The sequence below is a fragment of the Arvicanthis niloticus genome, chromosome 11 (genome assembly GCF_011762505.2).
Source record: "Arvicanthis niloticus isolate mArvNil1 chromosome 11, mArvNil1.pat.X, whole genome shotgun sequence".
Taxonomy (NCBI): Eukaryota; Metazoa; Chordata; class Mammalia; order Rodentia; family Muridae; genus Arvicanthis; species Arvicanthis niloticus.
Genome location: NC_047668.1, coordinates 28,596,873 through 28,620,935, shown reverse-complemented (window position 1 = coordinate 28,620,935; position 24,063 = coordinate 28,596,873). Strand labels below are relative to the sequence as shown.

Sequence of the window (24,063 nt, the reverse complement as noted above, 5' to 3'; positions counted from 1 at the left end):
AAACAGAGAGTAAATAAATGCTCTTAAAGATGTTTAAACAGTAGTAGGTTCCTTGACGTGTGTGTGTGTGTGTGTGTGTGTGTGTGTGTGTGTGTGTGTGTGTTATAAGAATGTGTAGAGTGGCTGAATGGTGGAGAGTCCTTTTGTAAGGAGTGACTTTGAGTGTAACATTTTATGGCATGGAGTATTTTATATGGTCATAGATAAGAGAAGTTTATGGGGATAAACATAGACATTTAGAAAGCAATTTGACAATGTAGCAAAATAACATAGAAGGTTACCTTTTAGGGACCATGATGACCCCAGCCGTGGTACATGGAACAGGCAGGGCATTCTTTCTCATAGAGTTTCCTTCTTTGAATCTAGTCATGAAGCACTTTGCTACGTAGAAGCCACTATTGCACTTTGGTATCAATGGGCACATCTTGCCTAGTAGGTTAGTCTTTGAGCATGCAATGTCCAGTGCTCAGGGAAACCATTTTTGTCTTTTCTCCCACAGAGGCTGCAGAACACTGGTACAATTAGATATAGCAAACTTAGGATTTTGGTTTTTAAAAAAATAAGCCTTTATATTGTATGCAGCAGCAAGCAAACATTGTCTTTAAAGTTGCTATTTTGAGAACACAACACAGCTTAATACCTAAAAATATCATGATGAGTGAAGTTATAAATCTTACACTCTTCTTAGAAAGTGTGGTATAATATATAATATATTATATATAATATAAAAACTTTATGTTAGCAAATGCAATGGTAATGAATATAGTAAAATCTATCACTATTGAATGTTATAAACATTGAATATTTATTTTTAGTTGTTTTATTTCTTTACATTCTAAATGTTGCTCCCTTCCTGGTCCACCCTCTAAGAGACGTTCACCCCAGTCTCCAACCACTTTGCCTCTAAAGAGGTGCTTCTTTACCCACCTACTCATCCACCCTCTTCCTCACCTCAACCCTACTCATCCCCCTTCCCAGGGCATCAGATCTCTACATGCATCCTCTCCCACTGAGGTCAGATAAAGCAGTCCTCTCTACATATGTGCCAGGGACCAGAGGCCAGCCCATGTATGCTATTTGTTCTGTGGCTTAGTCTCTGGGAGCTTTTAGGGGTCTGGGTTACTTGATATTGTTGGTCTTTCTATGGGGCTGCCATGCCCTTCAGTTCCTTCAATCTTTTTCCTAACTCTTCTGTAAGGGTCCCTAACCTCAGACCCATGGTTGGCTCTAAGTATCTGCATCTGTCTCAGCCAGATGCTGGTAGAGCCTCTCAGAGGACAACCATGTTAAGCTCTTGTTTTAAAGCACAACATGGTATTAGTATTAGTGTCAGGGTTTGGTGCCTACACATGGGATAGATCCCAAGGCAGAGCTTAACTATTATTGAATGTTCTTTACATGGCTGCGTTTGCTCGAGTCTTTCACCATCCTCCTTCCATTAATTCTTACAATTACCTCTGAGGAAAGAGGTTTCCAGAAGTCTTTGCTGGAAAAGTACAGGGAACAAATTGAAAGAGAACCTTTCTTTATACTGAAACACTAGTTTGCAGTTTGCTCGTTTTCTACATAATAGAATACTCATTAGTTATTTAAATTTCACAAATTAAAGAACTAATAATTTGGACAAATGAAGCAGAAAATCCTGAACCATTCACTATAACTTGCAAGAATTCTGTATCTTTTCATACTCTGAAATTAATTTTTTTCCTAAACAGATTAATATTGGTAACTCATGAAAGGACAATGAAATCAGGAAGGAAATTACTGCAATAATATTGTAGTGACATTTCCTATAGAGTGTCATTTGATTTTTGAATATTTATCCTCTACGTTGTACACTTACCAATATCTCCATAAACCATTAATCTATTCCTTTTGTTTAGTAATTTAAATGTATATATGTAATCACAAATCTCTAGGTTAATATAAATTTATGTGTCAAACTGCTTTCAATAAGACTTTACCAATTCTCTACAGTTCAAACAATTTGAAAAGAGGTACAGGTAAGCTGATTTTTTTTTTTAATTTTGGGCCAAGATTATTATTTTTGCTTATGAGTTTGTGCCTTTCACATATGACAAATACTCAAGTCATGACTCACTAGACAATGCTATAAGATTATCACTCAGCATCTCATGTCCAAAAGCACCTCCTGCAAATTTGGATTTTATTTTACTTACACAGAGGTAGTATAGTAGCATTTTATACCATTTTGAAAATACTCATTTACTTTCTGTCCCACACTTTGTCTCCATATTTACTCCCTTAAGTATTTTGTTACTTTTTCTAAGAAGGACTGAAGCACCCACACTTGGTCTTCCTTCTTTGTGAGCTTCATGTGGTCTGTGAGTTGAATCTTGGGTATTTCAAGCTTCTGGGCTAATATCCAATTATCAGTGAGTGAATACCATGTATGTTGTTTTGTAATTGGGTTACATCACTCAGGATAATATTTTTTAGTTCCATCCATTTACCTACGAATTTCTCAAATTCATTGATTGTAATAGCCGAGTAATACTCTATTGCATAAATGTACCACATTTTTTGTATCCATTTCTCTGTTGAAGGACATCTGGGTTCTTTCCAGCTTCTGGCTATTATAAATAAGGCTGCTATGAACATAGTGGAGCATAGGTCCTTGTTATATGTCAGAACATCGAGGGTCCATCTGGAGACCATTCCACCTGGGTATTCATCCCATATGCAGTCAACAAAGGTAGACGCTGATGTGGATGTCAGAAAGTACATGCTGACAGGAGCCTGATATAGCTCTCTCCTTAGAGGTCTGCCAGAGTCTGACATATTTAGAGGCAGATGCTCACAGCTAATCATTGGACTGATCAAGGGGTTCCCAATAGAGGAGTTAGAGAGAAGGAGCTGAAGGAGCTGAAAGGATTTGTGGCCCCATAAGGAGAGCAACAATACAAAGCAACCAGAGCTCTCCAGGGTCTAAACCACTAGCCAGGGAGCAAATAGGGATGGATCCAAGGCTCCAGCTATATATGTAGGCAAGGATGGTCTTGTTGGGCACAGGTGGGAGAGGAGATCCTTGGTCCCATGAAAGCTAGACACCCAGTGTGGAGGAATTTGAGGGTGGGGAGGTGGAAGTGGAGGCATAGGTGGGGGCACATCCTCATAGAAGCAGGAGGGGGGATAGGATAAGGGATTCCTGGGCAGGGGGGATATGGGGTAAGGGAATAACATCTAAAATGTAAATAAAATACCCAATAAAAAATTAATTAAAAAATACTCATATTCTATACTTGAATAAAACTAAGCAAATAAAAACCTTCAATACAATCAAAGAGGATTTTATCATATTTGCTGAAATTTCTGATTTTCTACTTAAGTTGGATTCATGATATCATTTTGGTTGTCCATGCTAAAAATTAGAGTGACATATCTGATTCCTGGTGACTCAAATCAGTCACTATCTAACCAATCATTAAACCTAGTGTTTATATCTCAAATTATATATATATATATATATATATATATATATATATATATATACACACACACACACACTGTTATGTAGACCTTTCTTCTCCTGTCCAGTCTTTAGCCCCTCTAGGCTCTAGCCCAATCTCCTGCATCTCTTTTTCATAGATCATTGGAAACTATTCCAGAAAATCATTCTAAAAGTGCAGAATACAGAGAGGGCAAAGTTTGTTGGAAAAAGGAAGCATCGGGGGGAGTTGTGGATAATAAACTGGCCCTCTCTGACTTACCACAAATTGAACTGTAGATATCACAGCAGGAAGAGTTTTACCTGACCATAGTTTGTAACTAACACTGATCCTTTGTACAACACAAAGGATTTGCAATTGCTGTGGGTAGGATGTAGTTGCTTGTTACTTTTTTAAAAATAGCCACACCTCTCCCATACACGTCTCAGAATTTATGGTGTTGGACTTTCCATTATTTATTTAATCCAAAGATTAACATTTCTATTGTGCATCTCCATAACCTGTATTACATTGAGCAAGTGCAGCAATACTTACCTTTAAGCCTGTGAGCATTTTAAGTGATTTTTCCCTATTATCATGACTAAAACTTTCCTTTGTGATGAAAATATTAAAGCATACATTTCAAATATTACCCAGACAATGCACAGTGTATGCTATTCCATTGTTAGTTTTCTATTTCCCTTTATTATTACAACTCCAGCCATGGCTTGCTGCCTAAATTGACACTGTGTTCTCCTTCAAAAGCTGCTTCTTTCGCCAATGCATAATCACACTGTGTCTCTGGTTCTGTCCAGGGTGAAAAGTCTACAGCAGGCTGCACATGATTCTGTTTGGCATCAAAAGCTAAGATTAGCAAGGTATTTCCCTTCTGACTTCCTATTTTTTTTAATAGACACACAAGCATAGGTTTAAATTTTGCATTATGTTAGAAGCAAATAATCTTGTCTCTTCAGACTTCTGTGATTTTAATCTTATTCATATGAAGATGACTACATATCTATATTCTGCTTCAATGTGGGAGTTCTGTAGTTCCTTTTTATGATACAAAGTATGATGTATTTTCTGAGAAAGATTGAATCCAACTCTTCCAAATTAATTTGGATGACAGTCTTTGATGATAGTCTCCAAACATGGATATACTGATTAGCTTCTTTCTTAAGAGTATGATAACATGAAAGCATAATTAAAATAATTTTTTTTTTATTTTTATTTATTTACATTCCAGTCTTTGCCCTCTCCCACAGTTCCTTATCCAATTCCTCTTCCTCCCATGCCTCCGAGAGGGTGTTCCCCCCACCACAAAGCCTCCCCCTTCCCTGGGGCATCAAGTCTCTCGAAAATTAAGCACATCTTCCACTAAAGCTTGAACAGGCAGACCTTTGTTATATTTGTGCCAGGGGCCTATGCTCCTAGTTGGTAGTTCAGTCTCTGGGAGCTCCCTTGGGTCTGTGTTAGTTGAGACTGCTGGTCTTCCTATATGGTTACTTTCCCGTTAATCTTCTCCAATCCTTCCCCTAATTAACCACAGGGATCCTCTTCTTCAGTTCAATGGTTGGATATATGTGTCTGAATCTGTCTCAGGCAGCTGCGGGAGGAACTCTCAGGGGACAGCCATGCCAGCCTCTGTTTTAAGCACACCACAACAACAGTAATTGTGTTAGGCCTTGGTGCCTCCCATGAGCTGGATCCCACGTTTGCCCTGTCATTGGACCCCCTTCCCTTCAGTCTCATATCCATTTTTGTTTCTGCAGTTCTTTTAGACAGGAGCAGTTCTGTGTTAGAAATTTTGCTGTGGGTTAGGCTAGTAACCCTGTCCCTTTGCTTGAGGCCCTGTCTTCTTATTGGAAGTGGACTCTGAGTTCCCTTTCCCCAGTGTTGGGAATTTTGGCTAAGGTCACCCCCCATTGAGTACATAGAGTCTCTTACCTCCTGTATTATTGGCAATTTGTAGAGGGCCTCCCCCCGATCCCCACACCAGTAAGGATGCTTATTTCCATTGGTTCTCCTGGCCTCTGGGCTTCTCTCCTGTTCTCTACCTACACCTGTTCTCCTTTTCCACTCCCCCACCCCTCTCACATTCAGTTCCCTCCCTCTGTCTACCTACAGAGATTATTTTCTTCCCCCTTCTAAATAGAATTGAAACACCCTTACTTGGCCCTTTCTACATGTTATGCTTCTTACAGTTTGTGGGTTGTATCCCAAGTATTTTGTACTTTTTTGACTAATATCCACTAATCAGTGAGTTCATATGTCTTTCTGGGTCTGAGTTACTTCACTGAGGATAATATTTCCTAGTTCCATCCATTGTCCTGCAAAATTCATGATGTCCTCATTTTTTAACAGCTGAATGGTATGCCATTGTGTAAATGAACCACATTTTCTAAATCCATTCTGTAGTTGAGGGACATCTGGGTTTATTTCTAGCTTCTGGATAATTACAAATAAGACTGCTATAAACATAGTGGAGCACATGTTCTTGTTGTATGGTGGGGTGTCTTTTGGGTATATACCCAAAATTCATATAGCTCCATCTTCAAGTAGAGCCATTCCAAACTTTCTGAGGAACTGCCAAATTGATTTCCAGAGTGGTTGTACCAGCTTGCAATCCCACCAGCAGTGGAGGAGTGCTCTTCCTTCTCTGCATCTTTAACAGTATGTGCTATCACTTGAGGTTTTGATCTTAGTCATTCTGACTGGTGAGATGTGGAATCTTAGGGTTGTTTTCATTTGGTTTTTTTTTTTTTTTTTTTTTTTTTTTTTTTTTTTTTTTGATGACTAAGGACTTAAGCATTTCTCAAGTGCTTCTCAGACATTCAAGATTCTTTTGTTGTGAATTTTCTGTAAAATTCTATATCCCATTTTTAACTGGGTTATTTGCTTTTTAGGTGGTTAACTTCTTAAGTTCTTTATATATTTCAGATATGTGCCCTTTGTCAGATGTAGGATTAGTGAAGATATTTTCTCAATCTGTAGTTTGCTTATTTGTCCTATTGATGGTGTCTTTTGCCTCACAGAAGATTCTTGAGGTCTCATTTATCAATTGTTGATCTTAGAGCCTGAGCCGTTGGTGTTCTGTTCAGAAAATTTCCCCCTGTTCCAATGAGTTTACAGCATTTTCTCATGTTCTCTACTATTAGATTCAGTGTATTTGGTTTTATGTTGAGGTCCTTGATCCACTTGTTCTAGAGCTTTGTGCAAGGTGACAAATATGTATCTATTTTCACTCTCCTACCTATAGACTGCCAGTTAGACCAGCACCATATATTAAAGATGCTTTCTTTCTTCACTGTATGTTTTTTGGCTTTGTTATAAAATATCAAATATCTACAGGTGTGTGGCTTTACTTCTGGTTCTCCAGTTATATTCCATTGATTGAGCTGTCTGTTTCTGTACCAATATCATGCAGTTTGTACAGCATGCTTTGCAGTATAGCTCGGTGTCAGGGATGGTGATTGCCCAGGAAGTTCTTTTATTGTTAGGATTGTTTTGGCTATCCTGGGATTTTGTTTTTCTATATGAAGGTGAAAATTTCTCTTTCCATATTTGTGAAGAATTGTGTTGGTATTTTGATGGGGATTGTATTGAATCTGTAGATTGCTTTTGGTAAGATGGCCATTTTCACTATGTAAATTCTATCAATTTATTAGCATGAGAGATCTTTCCATCTTCTGAGGTCTTCTTCAATTTCTTTTTTTCCTTTCTTTCTTTCTTTCTTTCTTTCTTTCTTTCTTTCTTTCTTTCTTTCTTTCTTTCTTTCTTTTTATGAATTTGAAGTTCTCTTCATACAGATCTTTCACTTGCTTAGTTAGAGTTAAACCAAGATATTTTAAAATATTTGTGGCTATTGTGAAGGGTGTTGTAAGCCTAACACTTTTCCCAGCCTGTTTATCATTTGTTTAAAGGAAAGCCACTGATTTGATTTAGTAAACATTATATCCTGCCACTTTGATGAAGTTGTTTATCAGATTTGGGGGTTCTCTGGTAGAATCTGGGGGTCACTTATGTAAACTATTATATTATCTGCAAATAGTGATACTTTGACTTCTTCCTTTCCAATTTGTATCCACCTGATCTCCTTTTGTTTTCTTTCTTTTTTTTTTTTTTTTTTTTTTTTTTTTTTGGTTTTTCGAGACAAGGTTTCTCTGTGTAGTCCTGGTTGTCTGGAACTCACTCTGTAGACCACTCTGAAGACTCAGAAATCTTCCTGCCTCTGCCTACCAAGTGCTGGGATTAAAGGCATGCGCCACCACTGTTTGGCCTTTTGTTTTCTAATTACTATGGTTAGACCTTTGAGTACTATATTAGATAGATAAAGAGTGAGCAAACTCGTGTTGTCCCAGATGTTAGTGAGATTGCTTCTAGTTTCTCTCTATTTAATTTGATGTTGGCTGTTCATTTGCATTATATAGCTTTTACTTTGTTTAGGTATGTGCCATGAATTTCTGATCTCTCCAAGACTTTTAAAATGAAGGGGTGTTGTATTTTGTCAAATGCTTTTTTAGCATCTAGTGAGATGATCATATGACTTTTTGTTTATATAGTGCATTATGATGATGAATTTTCATATATCATACCATCTCTGCATTCCTGTGATGATACCTACTTGATTGTGGTGAATGGTGGTTTTTATGTGTACTTGGATTCAGTTTTCAAGAATATTATTAAGTACTACTGTGTCAATATTCATAAGCAATATTAGTCTGAAGTTCTTTGTCTTTGTTGGGTCTTGGTGTAGATTTGGTATCAGAGTAACTGTGGCTTCATAGCCTGAATTACGTAATGTTCCTTCTGTTTCTATTATGTGTAATATTTTGAGAAATATTGGTATTAGTTTTTCTTTGATGGTCTGGTAGAATTCTTCACTAAAACCATGAGCTTCTTTTCTGTTTCTTTTTTTTTTTCTTTTTGGTTTGAAGGTTTTATTTTTATTTCCTTAGGGGTTATGGAACTGCTTATCTTATTGGATATTATACTGTTTCTATCTCCTAATTCATGAAGATCCCTGAAACCTGAGGAGATGGCTTTGATGGAGTCTTCCAAGTAGAACTAAATGTTCAATGGACTCTTCTTCTTTGCCTTATGTCTGGCTGTGAATCTCTGTATTATTTCTCTATCTACTACAAGGTGAAGCATCTCTGATAATAACTGAGTAAGGCAGTGATTTGTGAATATAGAGACTGTCACTAGGAGTTATATTTTTTACTACATTTTGTGTATTTGTTTGATTGTTTGTTGCATTTTATGAGAACAGTATCTAGTTTTATTCTAGGTCTATGGACTATCTACTCTCAATCTCTTGGTCACTCAAGCAGTGTTGAAATGGGTTACATCTGGTAGAGTGGCTCTTATTCAAATCGATATTATTTGGTTACACTTACAAGCTTTGTGCCATCATTTTTTTTTTTACCATAAGTTTTAAACAGGAGAAAATCATTGTGTTTAAAAGTTTTTGGTTAGGTAGGTATTTTTGATTCTCTTTTAGCAGCATTCATAGTACCTTTCATTACAACAAACACTAGAATATAGAGGTAACAGTTCAATGTAGGCACCAATTTGATTTCTCCATGTTCAATGAGTTGTCTATGATTTTGTCTTCAGTAATGAAGCCATTCCATCAATGCAATACAGCAAACTATTTGGTTTTGGCAACAGCTTGGAATGTTTGTGGATTCCCATGGGACTGGAAAAAAAACTCAAGTAGATATACCCAATCCAGGACTGGAGGTATAAGAGATATCCAGTTGAGACTTTCTTTCATATTATTTGGTGATTTCATTTAGATCTTCATATATATATATAATTTTACAAAGCTTCTACGGTATTACATTTCCATACAAACCCTCAAATAGACCTGTCTCTCCCTATATTTCCTCCTCTGTCCCCTTCCTCCTTTCCCACTCTACTTGATCTATTCACTCTAGTTGCCAATATCCATGACGGGTCCCTAAGTCCACTGGGCTCCCATTGGCAGCTGTGGGACTTCGGGAGGATTCTTACCAAATGCTCTGAGTGCAGTGAATCTTCTAGGATGCTCCAAGATGATTCATCCTACCTTAGACACATTTGCTCAACCATGTTCATTGCTGCTCTATGAATAATTTTGTATCGTTTTTAGAGTTTATTTCCTCACCTCCTTTATGTTTACTGTTGTCTGTTTCCCTTCCTCCATGTATTTCTTCTCTACATCCCAAATTATTGGTTACTGCTCACATTGTCGTCATTCACATCCCAGGTGGAATAATAGTAGTCTTCGGTGGTGTGGTGGTGTAACTTTGCTGCCAATTTAACACACCTAGAAAAAGGCAACCTCAATTGAAGAATTAGCTCCAAAAAGCTGGCGTGTGGTGTTATCTGTAAGGCATTTTCTTAATTTTTAATTGATGCAGGAGGTCCCAGACCACAGTGAACAGTGCAGTCACTAGGCAGGTGTGCTTAGACTATCTAAGAATGCTAGCTGAGCAAGTCAAGGAAAACAAGTCAGCAAGCAGCATTCTCTATGGTCTCTGCTTCAGTTACTGCCTTCAAGTTCTTCTCCTGAACTCTTTCCCTGGCTTCTGTCTAGAACAGACGGGAACCTATTAGAAACCTTTCTCCCAAGTTGCTTTTTGTCATGATGTTTACCATAGCAACTGACAAACTAACTATAGCATACAGAAGTTTAATCACATGTATTTTACAAACCGAGTAATATGATATACACAACACTATGACAGGTTTTGGACTGAATTTAATTTCTTGGCCAGGTCCATCAAAAATTAATTATGAGATGTTTTTTCAGTACCAGGTACAATATAACTGTTTCTTTGTTACTGAAGCTTCAATTCATGTGTTGATGATATAAATAATACATTCTTCATCACCTGACATCGTATAGAAAGGGATCTGCTGATCACACCATCAAATGTATATTCAAGCTGTTACAGAGAAGGCTTGGTATTAAATCAATTGATGCACTGATGAAAGTTGGAATTTTGCTTGCAAAATCCCTTGTGTATGCAAGATGTGTCTGGTAGCTTGTCTTTATTCAGTTTTGGAAATCAGAGACAGGGGATCACTGGATCAGATAAAACAATATGTGTTTGACTGAGAAACGATGCCTCAAAGAATAAAGTGGAAGAGTGACTAGTGAAGATTCACAACATTAAACAGAATCTTCCTCATGGCATGCGCACAACTGAATGCAAACATGTTTTGTTTTGTTTTCTCAGTTAGAAAAATTTTCAGATACTATGCAATAACTATTTTATATAACTTCTTTAATGTATTATGTATATACTTTATATAATGAACATACTATACATTGTATACTATTTGTTATATATATAGCATAATATATACTATATGTATTATATGCACTTATGCATATATATGTATACCTTAAATAATAATATTATATATTATTATAAATGTATATATTATGTATATACTATGTAATATATATTTACTATCTTGTATCACTCATTTAAAGTAATATATATATTTTATTCTTATTCTTAATACTACACTCACTGTCTTAACAGTAGAGTCACTTTGTTCTCATAGTCTTATGCTGATGCTTATGTAAACACACACAGATTTTCTATTTTATATGTGTTGAGCCATCATTCTTCTACTCCAGGTTTTGTCTTTTTATCCTTATATCTTTCTGCCTTTCTCCATCTTGTTCTTGACCTGGGGGAAGTGTCCTGTATAGAGTATAACTTAGTGACTTTTAAATTTCTGTGATAAGACACCATGAACAAGGCAAGTTATAGCAATTGCAGGCTTACTGTTTCGGAGGATGGGCCCACAATCATATACTCAAGAATTCTGGCAGTAGGCAAAAAGGCATGGTGCTGAGGCAGTAGCTGGGAGCTTATATCTTGAGACACAACCACAAGGCAAAGATAGATAATTGTGAATGTAATGGGTATTTTAAATCTCAAAGCTTACCTCTAATAAAACACCTTGTCAAACAAAGCCATATCACCTAATCATTCCCAAATAGTTCTACCAACTGGGGACCAATATTCAACTATATGAGCTTATGAGGGCCATTCTTTTTCAAGCCACCACAGAAGACATAATAGTTTTTTTGTTTTCTTGTTTCTAGTTGAACTAGTCAACCAAATTATCAGCAGGAGATACAAAATATGGAAGTTAAAAATTAATGTTATAATCATCTCGGGTATATATTACTTTCTCTGCTATGTCTGGTAACCAACCCCTGACATTTTACCTATAGACTTGAGTATCAATAAGCCTCAGTTACATACTCCAGTGTTTGGCATATCATATATAATTTTCCCTAATCATCCTTACAAAGTTATTTTTTCCCTAATTTCAGTGATGAAAGTACTTGAATTCAAGAATATCTTCATTTTCAGTGATCTCATAATAAAGCGTTCCTTTCTCTCAGTATATAGTGATCGCTTTCCTAAAGGGGGCTCGTCACAAAAAGGTTGATTTAGGGAGGTGATGAAATGTCCTGATTTAAGTTACATGTAGTTCTTATCTCACATATAAGAGTCACTTTGTTCTGTAACATCGTAACAGAGAATGACATGGATGTACCAACTTTACTGAACTGACCAAATTACGGTAAATTACAATATTGAAAATAATGAAATCTTAGTATTAATTTACCATCATCTTATACAAAGTACTCACTAAATTAGGGTAATTTTGTAACAATAGGGACAACATAAGAACAGAATTAATACTGTCGAAGAACATAAAGGAAAGAATAGTTAAGATGGATATAGCTAGAATCGTACATAGCTGATTCATAAACAGCGATTCTTTCACTTTATATACACATATAAAGCTGTAACTACATCTATCCAAAATCACATAGACACTAATTTTTAAATAAAACTGTGAAACTTAAATTTATTTTGCTTTAATGGAGTTAATATATTTCTATTTTTACCTCTTAAATTCAATTAATTTAATATAAAACTTTTTATAAGTTAAGGAAATAATAAAACCAACTTAAAAGACAAAAATCTATACTTAAAAATTATGCAACATTAACCATATTTAGTATCCAATTTACTTTCAGGAACATTCGAGCATGTTTGTGAACCACATGAGCATCCTTTGTAAATAAATTATGTTATATAGAATCACTGTGTTTAATCACTATCACAACAGAGTGGATATATTTTCTTTAAACATAAGGAAATTTTAAATCTAGGTGAAAAACCAACTTGTTAACAAGTTCATGGCCTGGAACTCAGAGACTGATCTGGATTCAGTTTATGTATGCTAGAAAGTTGACATTAAGCTGATTCATTTTTTGTTCCCTAAGAACTACATTACATAGAGGTAGAAAGGCTAAAATTAAAATACCCTGTTTGGATTTTCTTATGTGATCTCGCCTTAGAGAATCTTAAGTATTTCTAAAACAATGGCTCGTAAGCAAGTTGGCAGCAGCTGGCAGTACTTCTTCAGCCCCCATCGGATAGTGCCAGAGGGAGAGGGTCCTTAGCAAATTTCCTCTGAATTCTCCTCCAAATGAATAACTGCTGTCATTGTCCAGTGTCAACCCTGCACTCACAAGGTCACCTCTCTCTGCAGTGGAATCCATTGAAAGGGAAAAGGCTTGCCAGTGTTCCACCCTGGCTTTATTTCCCTCTTCTTTTCAATTTTCAGAGTATCTTGGAGATAGAGATAATAGTAAGTTTATCATTGGCTAGTGGGCTTGGTCATGCTTTGCATAGTTTCCTCAAATATATTCCTATCTGTTTAAATATTCTTTGGTTTCCATTTCTTCCCATTTCTCTTTCTCTACCTAGCTTATCTTGTATTTCCAGGACAAATTTTTATTACAAACGTATATACTTTAAAGAAAATCGTTCTATGTGAGCTATAACTGGAAGAAACAAATAATTCAAGGAAAAATAATTCAATGATACTCTCCATATGGACAAGAAGTATTGGCTCTTCACTCTATTAGGCATTGAGTCTCCTTCCTCTGCTTTTGTGTAATTGTTTGCTGGGTTTACACAGTTGGTTGATACTCCAAGTTTATGTTGTATTAGTAGAAATAAAATTAAGGCTGATGCTTTTTTAAAACAATTACAGATCAAGTAACTTGTATCACACCAATAAGTTGCTTTAAATTTCTGTATAATTGTATAGCACTATAAGAAAAGTATGTAATTTTAATGTTACATTGACTTCTTAGTATTTATAATACTTGTGACAAAATATACAAGCTATTAGACCAAGAAAAGTCAACTATACTGACCATGTTTTATTTTTGTTTTAAAATTGCATGTTAGAAACATCAATTTGTGGAGAATGTTATGAGTAAATTTTATTATAAATGATGTTTCTACATTATTTTATCTATACAGTTGTGTCCGTTTTTTTGCAAAATAACTCAATTACTTGACAATTGATAGTGTGTAAAATTTCCATAAATAGCTGCAGCTTGCTCTGTCTTGCAGAGAGAGTGTCTTTGCCATCTGCAGCTCTTGGTCCCGCTTGTTAGTCCTTGTGTTTTGTTATGCATGAGCAAACACATTAGCCTTTTCATTTCATTCATTAGACTCTTAATGCTTGATTAGTGTTTTCAAGATTCTTTCAAATCCACAACTTCTTTACTTCTTTTGAGTTAGTTTTATTTTTCCTTTTGTCTTCAGACTGAAACAAACTTATCATTCAATCACAAACGTTCTTTTTCTATTACGATGATGGGTAAATATATTAGTTTCACAATTGAGTGATTAATTATGTGTAGCTGAAAATGGGAAATGATATCCTCACTTGAAATAATGAAGCTGCTTAATATTGGATTCAGTGGTCTATGCCCTAAAAGCTTGAGTCCCAGCCCTCCACCAATATCAAACATTCAGTTTGATTCTTCTATTAAAGAGAAACTCTGGCTGGACTACCAAAAAGGAAGTGGCACCATTAGGCTACAGAACCTGTATTTAGCCTTTGAGAGTTATATTTGTCACCAAGGCGTCTTTGTGACCTTCTGTCTGTTGGTTTCCTACACTACAGAAGATGGATCAGAAAACTGTGTGTGTTATTACAGTTAGTAATTGCACATCAGGGCATGCTGAGCAAAGTCTGAAACCAATGATTTCAGTTTCTTAGATCACCCGACTCTCATTGTCCTTTTACGTACAATCAATCTCAAAGGAGAAAAAACATCTCGATGTGATAATTTTTCTACTTAAGCCAACCTTTTTACTCTTATTTGGGAATATGTTCAACTACTCTTTGACATTATGACAAAATATATTCCTTTAAGCAGAATCTAAGCACTGGACAAATACCAGGAATTAAAAGATATACAATTTAAATAAAAATTAATTTCTTATATAAATATAACTGAAAGGTTTTGGCAAGATTATGTAGTCATACTCTCCTAGACTTTACATCTAATCTCAGAATGTCTTCTTGTCAACAATATTGTAAAGAACGAATTGATATAAAATCTTGTTTGATAATTTATATTTCTACAAAATAGTGAAATCACCAATATCACTCCTCCATTTCTTCTTTTAGGATGCTTCCATTGCGCACAGATTCCACATCATGAGAGAAAAGCACCCAGAGAAGTTCAACAGCCGGTAAGGCAACGAATGATGGATTTTTAATTATGATTGCTATGGATAACTATGTTATTACAGAAGATCACTGTGTGCATTAGACCCTTTCTATGTAAGTTCAGTATAGATGTTCACATTAAGATGAAAGTATAAATAAATCAGTTTTTCTTCTTTGGTTTTAATGGGGCTATAATGCAGAGTGCCGTGGGCATCGTGTTTCTTTCAATTTCACGTGCTTGCTTGCTTTATTTATTTATTTATTACACTCCAGATTTTATTTCTCTCCCCACCCCCATCCTTTCTCCTACTAATCCACATTTCATACTTCTAACCCACACCCCTGTCTCCATGGGGCTGTTTCGCCACCCCCATCCCCCATTCCTCATCCCACCTGACCTCTAAACTCCCTGGGTCTTCCAGTCTCTTGAGGGTTAACTGCATCATCTCCGACTGAACATAGACCCGGCTGTCCTCTGCTGTGTATGTGTTGGGGGCCTCATATCAGCTAGTACATGCTACCTTTTTGGTGGTCAAGTGTTTGAGAGATCTTGGAGGTTCAGATTAATTGACACTGCTGGTATATGTTGGAAGTTACAGTCAATAACACACCGCATAGTATGTGAATGCTGATCACCCTTTATTCCAAGGGAAAACATGAAGCTTTGATTTGGTAACTTTCAATGTTTTCATTTACATATGTATTTCAGGCATCTACCCTCTGGACTACGACCCCATGTTTGCTTCAAGTAAATGCCAGTAGAAATTGCCTTTCCAATAATCAGTAGGAAAATATTGCTGCTCTAAATTGTAGACTGTGACTTTTGTCTTTACACAGGGAAACAGGAAAAGCCTGTCACTTTAGTTTTTACTCTTTGGGGGGCAGTCTAGCCTCTACCCTAGACGGATGGGACAAAAGTGATGAATCACATTCAGTTTTTGTCATACTCATTTTCACTTGGTATTTCTTCAAGTGTAAAAATGATAATCTGTTTGGCTGCGTAGGCATTTTATTGCTTTACATATTAGCATTCTCTGTATTGGCTAAGCTGATAACTGTCCATGAATACATGTAACTTTGTAAAAATTCCTGAAAGTTCTTGTGTCTATGCTAATTTCATCATATACTCATAGATGACATAATTTTTTGCATGTAAACAAGTTTATAAAACAAATGTTATAAAAATATTTCAAAAATTAAACCTCCCTAAACTGTAGACTTAAGGGTTCTGTGTATTGAATAATCTTACTAAACAGCTTCATAATTAGTCATGTCCTATCTAATTTTATTAACTTCATTTAAATATTAATACTAATACCCATCTCAGGTATTTTCTTAAGATGTGTCTTGTACTAAAAATAACAATTTATGAGCTTATAGCAAGCATTTTCTTCTATCTACTATCAGTAACTTATAAAAGTTTCTATTGTTTTCTTTTATTGTGGTAATTACATGCTTAGTTTGTTTTTGGTGCTAGGGAAATACTAGCTTTGTAAATGAGATTGGGAGTATTTCTTCCACATTTAGAGGAATACTTTGAGGCCTTTTGGTATGAGCATTTCTTGAAGTTTTAGAAGAATTCTGCTGCGCATCCGTACGGTCCTAAGAAAGCTTATACTACTTCAAATCCATTGCTGATTGTACATCTCTTCTGGTATTTATAGGTCATTGATTTAATTTTGGTAAGTCATATGTGTCTGAGAATTTATTCATTTCTCCTAACTTTTAAAAATTAGAATATAAGTTTTTAAAGTATCTTATACTTCAAAGATCAAAATGATATCATCAGAACATTCTCTGGTCGAATAAAGTAGCAGTACACAAAGTCAACACAGAAATCCAAAACTTTTTGTATAACAATAATAAGCTTTTTGTATAACAATAATAAAGAAAGCCAATGGAATAAAACCATATTCATGTTAGCTTCAAAATAAATACAAAAATCCTTAGGAAAAAACTCTACCTGATGATATGAAAGCCCTCTATACACCAGAGCAAGAGAATGAGAAACACGAGATGGTGAAAAGGCCTCACATGCCCATGGATTTGAAAAAGTCAGTAATTTAAAAGTACCTGTATTACCAAATGATCTACAGTTTAATCCTATCTCCATCAAAATTGCAATGAACTTCTTTGCAGAACTGAGAATGTAGAATTGCATTCTACAGTTTATATTGCAGTACAGAAGTGTATTAAACTGCCAAAATAATATTAAGAAAAACCAGCAATACTGGAGGCACCACAGTACCTGATCTCAAACTATACTACAGAAGTATAGTTATAAAACCATCACCAACAAAAAAGTGAATTCAAAAATAAAAAATAAAAGACAACCTGAAACAAACAAAAAATATAGAAAGGAAGAAAGGAAGGGAAGAAAGAAAGAAAGAAAGGAAGGAAGGAAGGAAGGAAGGAAGGAAGAAAATGAAAGGAAAAAGGAAAAAAGAAAAGACCCCAGGTAGTGGTGGTGCACGCCTTTAATCCCAGCACTTGGGAGGCAGAGGAAGGTGGATTTCTGAGTTTGAGGCCAGCCTGGTCTACAGAGTGAGTTCCAGGATAGCCAGGACTACACAGAGAAACCCTGTCTCGAAAAAAAATGAAAAAAAAGAAAAAAGAAAAAAGAAAAGAAAGGAAAGATAAATACTGCTGTAGCCTACTAATGTTTGACAAAACAATCTGAAAAGTCTACTGAGAAAAAAGTCTTTAGCAAAAGTTACTGGGAAGACTGGACTTCCACCCACCCAAAGAGCAATGAGGCTATCTCATAACTGTAATTCTATCATCCAGTAAAAATGAATATTGTTAAGAAAACAAACCATAAAGAATGCTGGGGAAGATGTAAGGAAAGATGAACTATTAGTTACTGCTTGTGAGAACATAAACTAGCAAACCACTTTAAAAATTGGTTTGAACATTCTTCACCAATTTAGTATTGCAATTTTCATAGGACTCAGTTGTTCCAGCTTTTGAGCTTATGCTAGCAGCCTCGAATGTAACACAGCATGGGCACACTTGCACATCTCTGTTTATGGTTTAGTTATTCAGAGTGGCTAAGAAATGAAATAAACCCAGATGCTTATCAAGAGATACATAGATAAAATGAACCTATCTGAATGGACTTCTATTGTACATTTTGTATATACAAAATGTATATATGAACAATAGAAGTCCATTCAGACATTTAAAAATCTAATTCATAAGTCATGATGGCACTTTCAGGAAAGTAGATATAACTGGAAATTCTTGCATTAAGAAAAGTAGACAAAAGTCAGAAAGACAAGTCAAATACTATGCCTTTTTCTTATATAAAGATTCTGAAAATTCTAAATATAAATGTGTGTATCTAAGCACATGGAAAAGATAGATAAATACAAATTAGTATGTCATAAATGCATAAAGGCACTATTATAAAACTTACTTTTGTATGATAATTTAAAAACAATAATGATATAATACAAAACTAAATTCACACTGTAGATTGCATCACTTGATAATATACCTTGCATATTTTGAAAACAATCTTACCTGTTATTGTACATATTTTTATAGACAGGAAAATTGAGAGGCATAGTTGAATCCCAAATGAAAATTTAAAATCAATCTAGAGCCCTTATAGAGTCTCAAACACTGCCTGAATGCTCTCCCCTTTCTAGAGACTTCTGATTCTGCTTACCTGGTAGAAATAAAGCAGAGTAGAAACTGAATGTTTATTAAAGAATTCTTGTTCATATTAGAAAAAAAGGAGAGAAGGTCTGTTTCATATCACTCCTAGCTTTAAACTCTCTTAGTCTTGAATACTCCAGCCATTTTTGTGCACTATATGAATTCATGTTTTTCATCTTATTCTTTTATACTATATAAGGTAAGATATAATTTTTCAAATATCAGTCCAAAGAGCATCCATGAGTTTATGTCAATGTATTAAAAGAGATATTGTGTCCAAAGGAAGCCTTCTTGGAAGATGAAGCAGGTACCACACTGGCTTCAATGTTTCATGAAGTACAAACACCATTAAAGGCTCAAGAAATGCATCAGTGTAAGGGGATAGCCATTATATACGGCATTAACTCCACAGATGTATTCAGCGAGAAGAAATGAGAGTGTGTGAGAGAGTATTACATATGTAGAGTAATATCAAAGTGTTTATATTGCAATCAAATTTGATAATACATAGGTAAGACTGATGACATTTATGTCCCCCCTCCTCAAGTGTCAGCAAATTTGTGTGTCCCAAACATCAATATTTAGCTTTTGCTTTCATATCTGCATTTTACATGACAAGAAATTAAATGAAGAGAGACTATTAGGTTTAGATAAGGTGTTAGGCCTCTATAGTTTCTCTTCTGATAAACACATACATTTATACTGACATATGTATATGGAACAAAAGACCAAGCTCCAGTGAAGAAAGAATTAACTCATTCTGGTTGAAAAATGAGTTCCAATCTTTATTGTATAGAGATAGAAAAAGCTTCTACACTTTTATTGCTAAATGAACAAAACCAAGTCTGTAAGAAGAAAGCTTTGTTCTCTTTAGTAAGACTAAGCCTCCCTTGCTACTAAGAAAAGACATCTTCTGTGCCATGTCTGTTCCTTCTCTTCTCTCTGTAACGTCTTTGTTTTTTCTCTTTCTTTCTGTATTCTGTATATTGCTCTCCTAACTAAGTTGCCTTATAGTTTCTAAGTTATTCTAGTCTGTATTCTCCTTCTAATTTTGTTCTCTCCTTCTGCTCCAATGTAACAATGTTCTTCTTCTCGATGTCTTTACTTCTAAGATCTTCTTGAGTTCACTTCTGTCTAAAAAGTTTTTTTCTCTCTTTGTCCTCAACACTCAGACATCGTTCAGAATACATGATCACATGGTAAAACAGTTTATCACAAGTTTACACATAAATTTAAATCATAAATTGAATAAGAGTAATTATCTGGCTTAACGTTTATCATTTGTCACTAGCTCTACAGGTTCATGGAGAGTTAAAAATTATAAATTTTGTGACTAAGTTATTAGTGAAGTTATCCATTGATATTAAAATATTTTATTAATATTTTATCTTGCACCTATACTGTACTATAGGTGTCCTTGCACCTATATAAATTCTCAGTTTCTTCTTTATGACCTTTGGTTAAAGGTTTCACAACCTCTTATAATGTGCTCTAAGTTGTAAATGCCTGTTTGCTATCTCAGAACCAATTAACTAGTAACACTTGAAGCCTGGCAGAGTTCTCAAAGTTTTTGATATCAAAAGGGATTTAATAGCAGTCCTGTTATGAAAGAAATGAATAATTATTAATATAATTTTAGGAATCCTTATAGGGTAATCATTAAGAATTAAGAAGTCATCTATTCTTCTATATAGCATCACTATAGGACAGTGTATCTGTGCAGAAATCTGTTCAAAAGGATGGGCTAATACCTAATGATTGTTATGTGTATTCAATAATAACAGGAAAAGCATATAAATAGCAGGAATAATTTCTGAAATAAAATTCTACTGGGTCTTGACTGCAGAAACAAATCGGTCATTAATTGTATAGTCCATGCAAAACCATCTCAGGAATATCACCTGCTACTTTTTAGCTTCTCCTTGATGTCTCCTGTATCTATATGTAAAGTCTTCAGTATTACTCATTGAACCTGGAGATCACTGACTGGCTAAATTGCCTGCATGTTAAGCTCATTGGGTGGCCTGCCTCCATTCCTTTCAGCACTGCATTTATAGGCACATGCAACAACGCCCATCTTTTTCTCTTTCACATTGGATCTAAACACAAGGTTCTTATGCTATTATGAAGAGCATTTACTGACTCAGCTACCACCCTGCTATAAAACTTATCATTTGTTATAATGAATGACATATAAAGATGAACCAGAAGATACATATTTTCTAGTTGTGTGCTGCTGTACAGTAGTGTCTCAACAGGTTCTTGCCTTTAAAGAAGTCATGAGTTAGTAAAGGAAACTGTTTATAGATAATTCCAAAGGTCTGTGAAGATAAGAACCAGAAACTTCCTGTCAGAAAGGTGATAAAACAAGACATGTACTCTGGTGTATTCCTTACTAGCTTTTGTTTTAAAAATATTTTATTATGTATATCTACTATAAAATTATTGTTAGTGTATTCTTTAAAGCTTTTATTTGTGTATTTATTTCAGTTTCATTATGTTTCTTCAATTCAAAGACCAAAATTTGAAAAATGTAGATGAATCCTAGGTGTAAAGATCTGGATATACAATTAATAAAATGCTTTATCATAGATAACCATCTCTACAGCTTCAAATCAAGTCAATATTCCAGCCTATAATTTTGTAGATTTTTTTTTAATTTAAAGTCCCAAGTGTTTAGGCATCTCTTGAAACAATAAGACAAAAATTTAAGACATTAACGTTTTTTTCTGAGAAAGTAAATTATATATAAAACAATTAAATGTGACAGGGCAGATATCCAATTTCAGCACTGAGGCAAGATCAGCCACAGTATACTTTAATATTTTCAAGAATTTGCAAACGAGCTTTTAGAAGTGATACTAGTAAAAGTATTTTATATCAAAGCTCTTGTCACAATAAGTTGTCTACCATTAATGCCATACTCTAGCATACTCGCCTTGAAATATATTTGTTGTATAGAACATTATATTTCTAAAATTATATTAAGGAAAATAATTAGATATAGATATAATTATAGATTTAGATTTAGATATAGATTTAGATACAGATATAGATGATTAGGTATAGCTATAGACAGAGATAGAGAAAGATAGATATAGATAGATGATATAGATATAGATTAGATATAGATGAATAGATATAGCTATAGAAAGAGACAGAGATTATAGATATATAATTTGCATTACCTATGTTTCTTATGCTAGGAATCAAAATAATTTGAAAAGATAATTTGCTGCTGCTTAAAAAAGTGTACTTTGCAAGGTTTATATCTTATTCTTTCCAAGTTCCTAGATAGATCTAAGTTAACCGTTAAAATATAACACACTGTCTGTCTTTCTAAAGTTTAAAATAAAACTGAAAATATATAAAGACTTCTCAGATTTAAACTCATGGCAAAATAATGTTTGAAGTACACATGTTAATACAATTTGAAACCATATGTTATATAATATTGGTATTTAAAATATAAATATAACTTGACTGTTAGCGTCTACAATCATTTTCAAGCTGTTGTGATTTCACATATAGTTCACCTCTTCGGGTTATATTTAGAGTTCTTTAAATACTTGTTCTTAAGAATTCTTTTTATTAGTTGTTCAATAGTCACTATAAAGTGTGCTTCCATTAAAATGATAATTATATGGATCTAATATTTTCAGAAAACTATTTTAAGTTCCAGAAGCAAGATTACTGAACAATGATAAATAACAATTCAGGTGGTATTTTCTATGCCAGAAGTTTTGGTTACATATCAGACATTTCTTATCACTTGAGTTCATAGAATTAATTCACCAGAAGTGTTTTAATTCACATTATTAATACATTATATCTAAAATACTTTTTTGGCATGAACTAAAGGAACCAGTTTAAAAAAAGATGATAAGTGATTATAATGGTATAATTGTTTTACTCACACACTGAACCTTGAAAGTATCTGGTCTCTGATTTATACAATGAGCCATAGTTTTCTTAACTTTACAGAATCTAGAATTGTCCTGAAGACAAATTTATTAGCATATCTGCAAGAAATTTTCTAGATTAGGATAATGGCCTGCAAAGTTTCATACAAATTTAAGTGACATCATTCAAAGTGGTGATTTCCAAGACTACATAAAAAGAAACCTAGTTGAGTACCAGCTTTCACCTTTCTGCTTCCTAACTGCAGATTCAATGTGACAAGCTGTCTCACCTATGCCTCCCATGTCCTTATGTTCTGTATTCGATTGAACCGTACAGCAAAATTAACCCTTATTCCTTAAAAATGCTTTTTGGCAGGCATTCTGTCACATTAATACTGTAAACTACAAATAATACTGTCACATTCTGTCACAAAATACTGTAAACTACAGATAATGAGAATGGAGCCACTTCTCTGATAAACCTGACCATATTGTACTTCAGTCTTTGGAGCTGGTTTGGTATTGAAGAGTTGGCAGCTGCTAAAGAAGCTCTAAAATCATGAAACCTGAGTTGATCCATGGTTTCTGAGAGGCCCTAACACCTGGTGATGATTGGCAGGTTTAGTCCCTACAGTAAAGGCCTGAGAGACCATTATGTAAAGCCACAACAATGAATCTTGTCTTGTAGTGGAATGTCCAATACATTGAGGAGAAAGCATCACATGTCTTCCAAAGAAAGTTACAAACACAGTTTGATATAACCCCAAAAAAGGTCTACATGTGCTTCAGGCAACAAAGCCAATAATCTGGGACAACTTAAGCCCTTCTGGGTCCAAACAATTCTATCATGAGCCCCCACCCTCACCCCACCCCAGGTACCTGACTAGGAGATACAGTTTTGTTGATTTCACTACTTGGTTTCAGTCTTTCTTTGGTCTGATCTTTTTTTCATATGCCTCCCTTCATTCTTTTTAGAATAAGATTGATTATTCTGTGCAAGTGCATGTTGAAAATATGTAGCCTATTTTATTAGGCAGATGCTCAGCTAAGGGATTGCCTGAGTCTCAGAAGAAATTATACACTTCCTTTTTTAACAGTGTTGGAATTGTTAAAGAGCGTGAGTACTTTAAGTTTGAGTGGATGGAGCTTGCATTATACAATAATCAGGAGCCTATGAGTGGATACTTCCAGCCTAAAAGTCCTGAAGGGAACTATCAAGTTGACAAGTGTTGAACCTATGATAGTTTTTATTAATTACTAATTTGGTGATAACAATAACCAAATTAGAGATGAATCTCTGGGCATGTCCATGAGGGATTTACCATATTGGTAAGCAAAGTGGGAAGCCTAAACTCAGGTAGTAAGATTCTACTGGTCAAACTCTCACACTACAGAAAAAAGAGACTGTTAGCCTTCATTACTTTCTGCTTCCTAACTACAGACTTAATTTGTCCAGGTGTATTATATCCTTGCTGATAGGC

At 34.8% G+C, this 24,063-nt stretch overlaps 1 protein-coding gene across 5 annotated transcripts in view; it reads left to right on the top strand.

The window, feature by feature from the left end:
* Dgkb (diacylglycerol kinase beta) overlaps positions 1 to 24,063 on the top strand; it is a 625,059-nt gene that overhangs the window by 348,928 nt on the left and 252,068 nt on the right. For all 5 annotated transcript variants that reach the window (XM_076941963.1, XM_076941961.1, XM_034514239.2 and 2 more), the window contains one exon: positions 14,976 to 15,040. In XM_076941963.1, the coding sequence (XP_076798078.1) occupies positions 14,976 to 15,040 (65 nt within the window). The remainder of the gene's footprint in view (positions 1 to 14,975; positions 15,041 to 24,063) is intronic.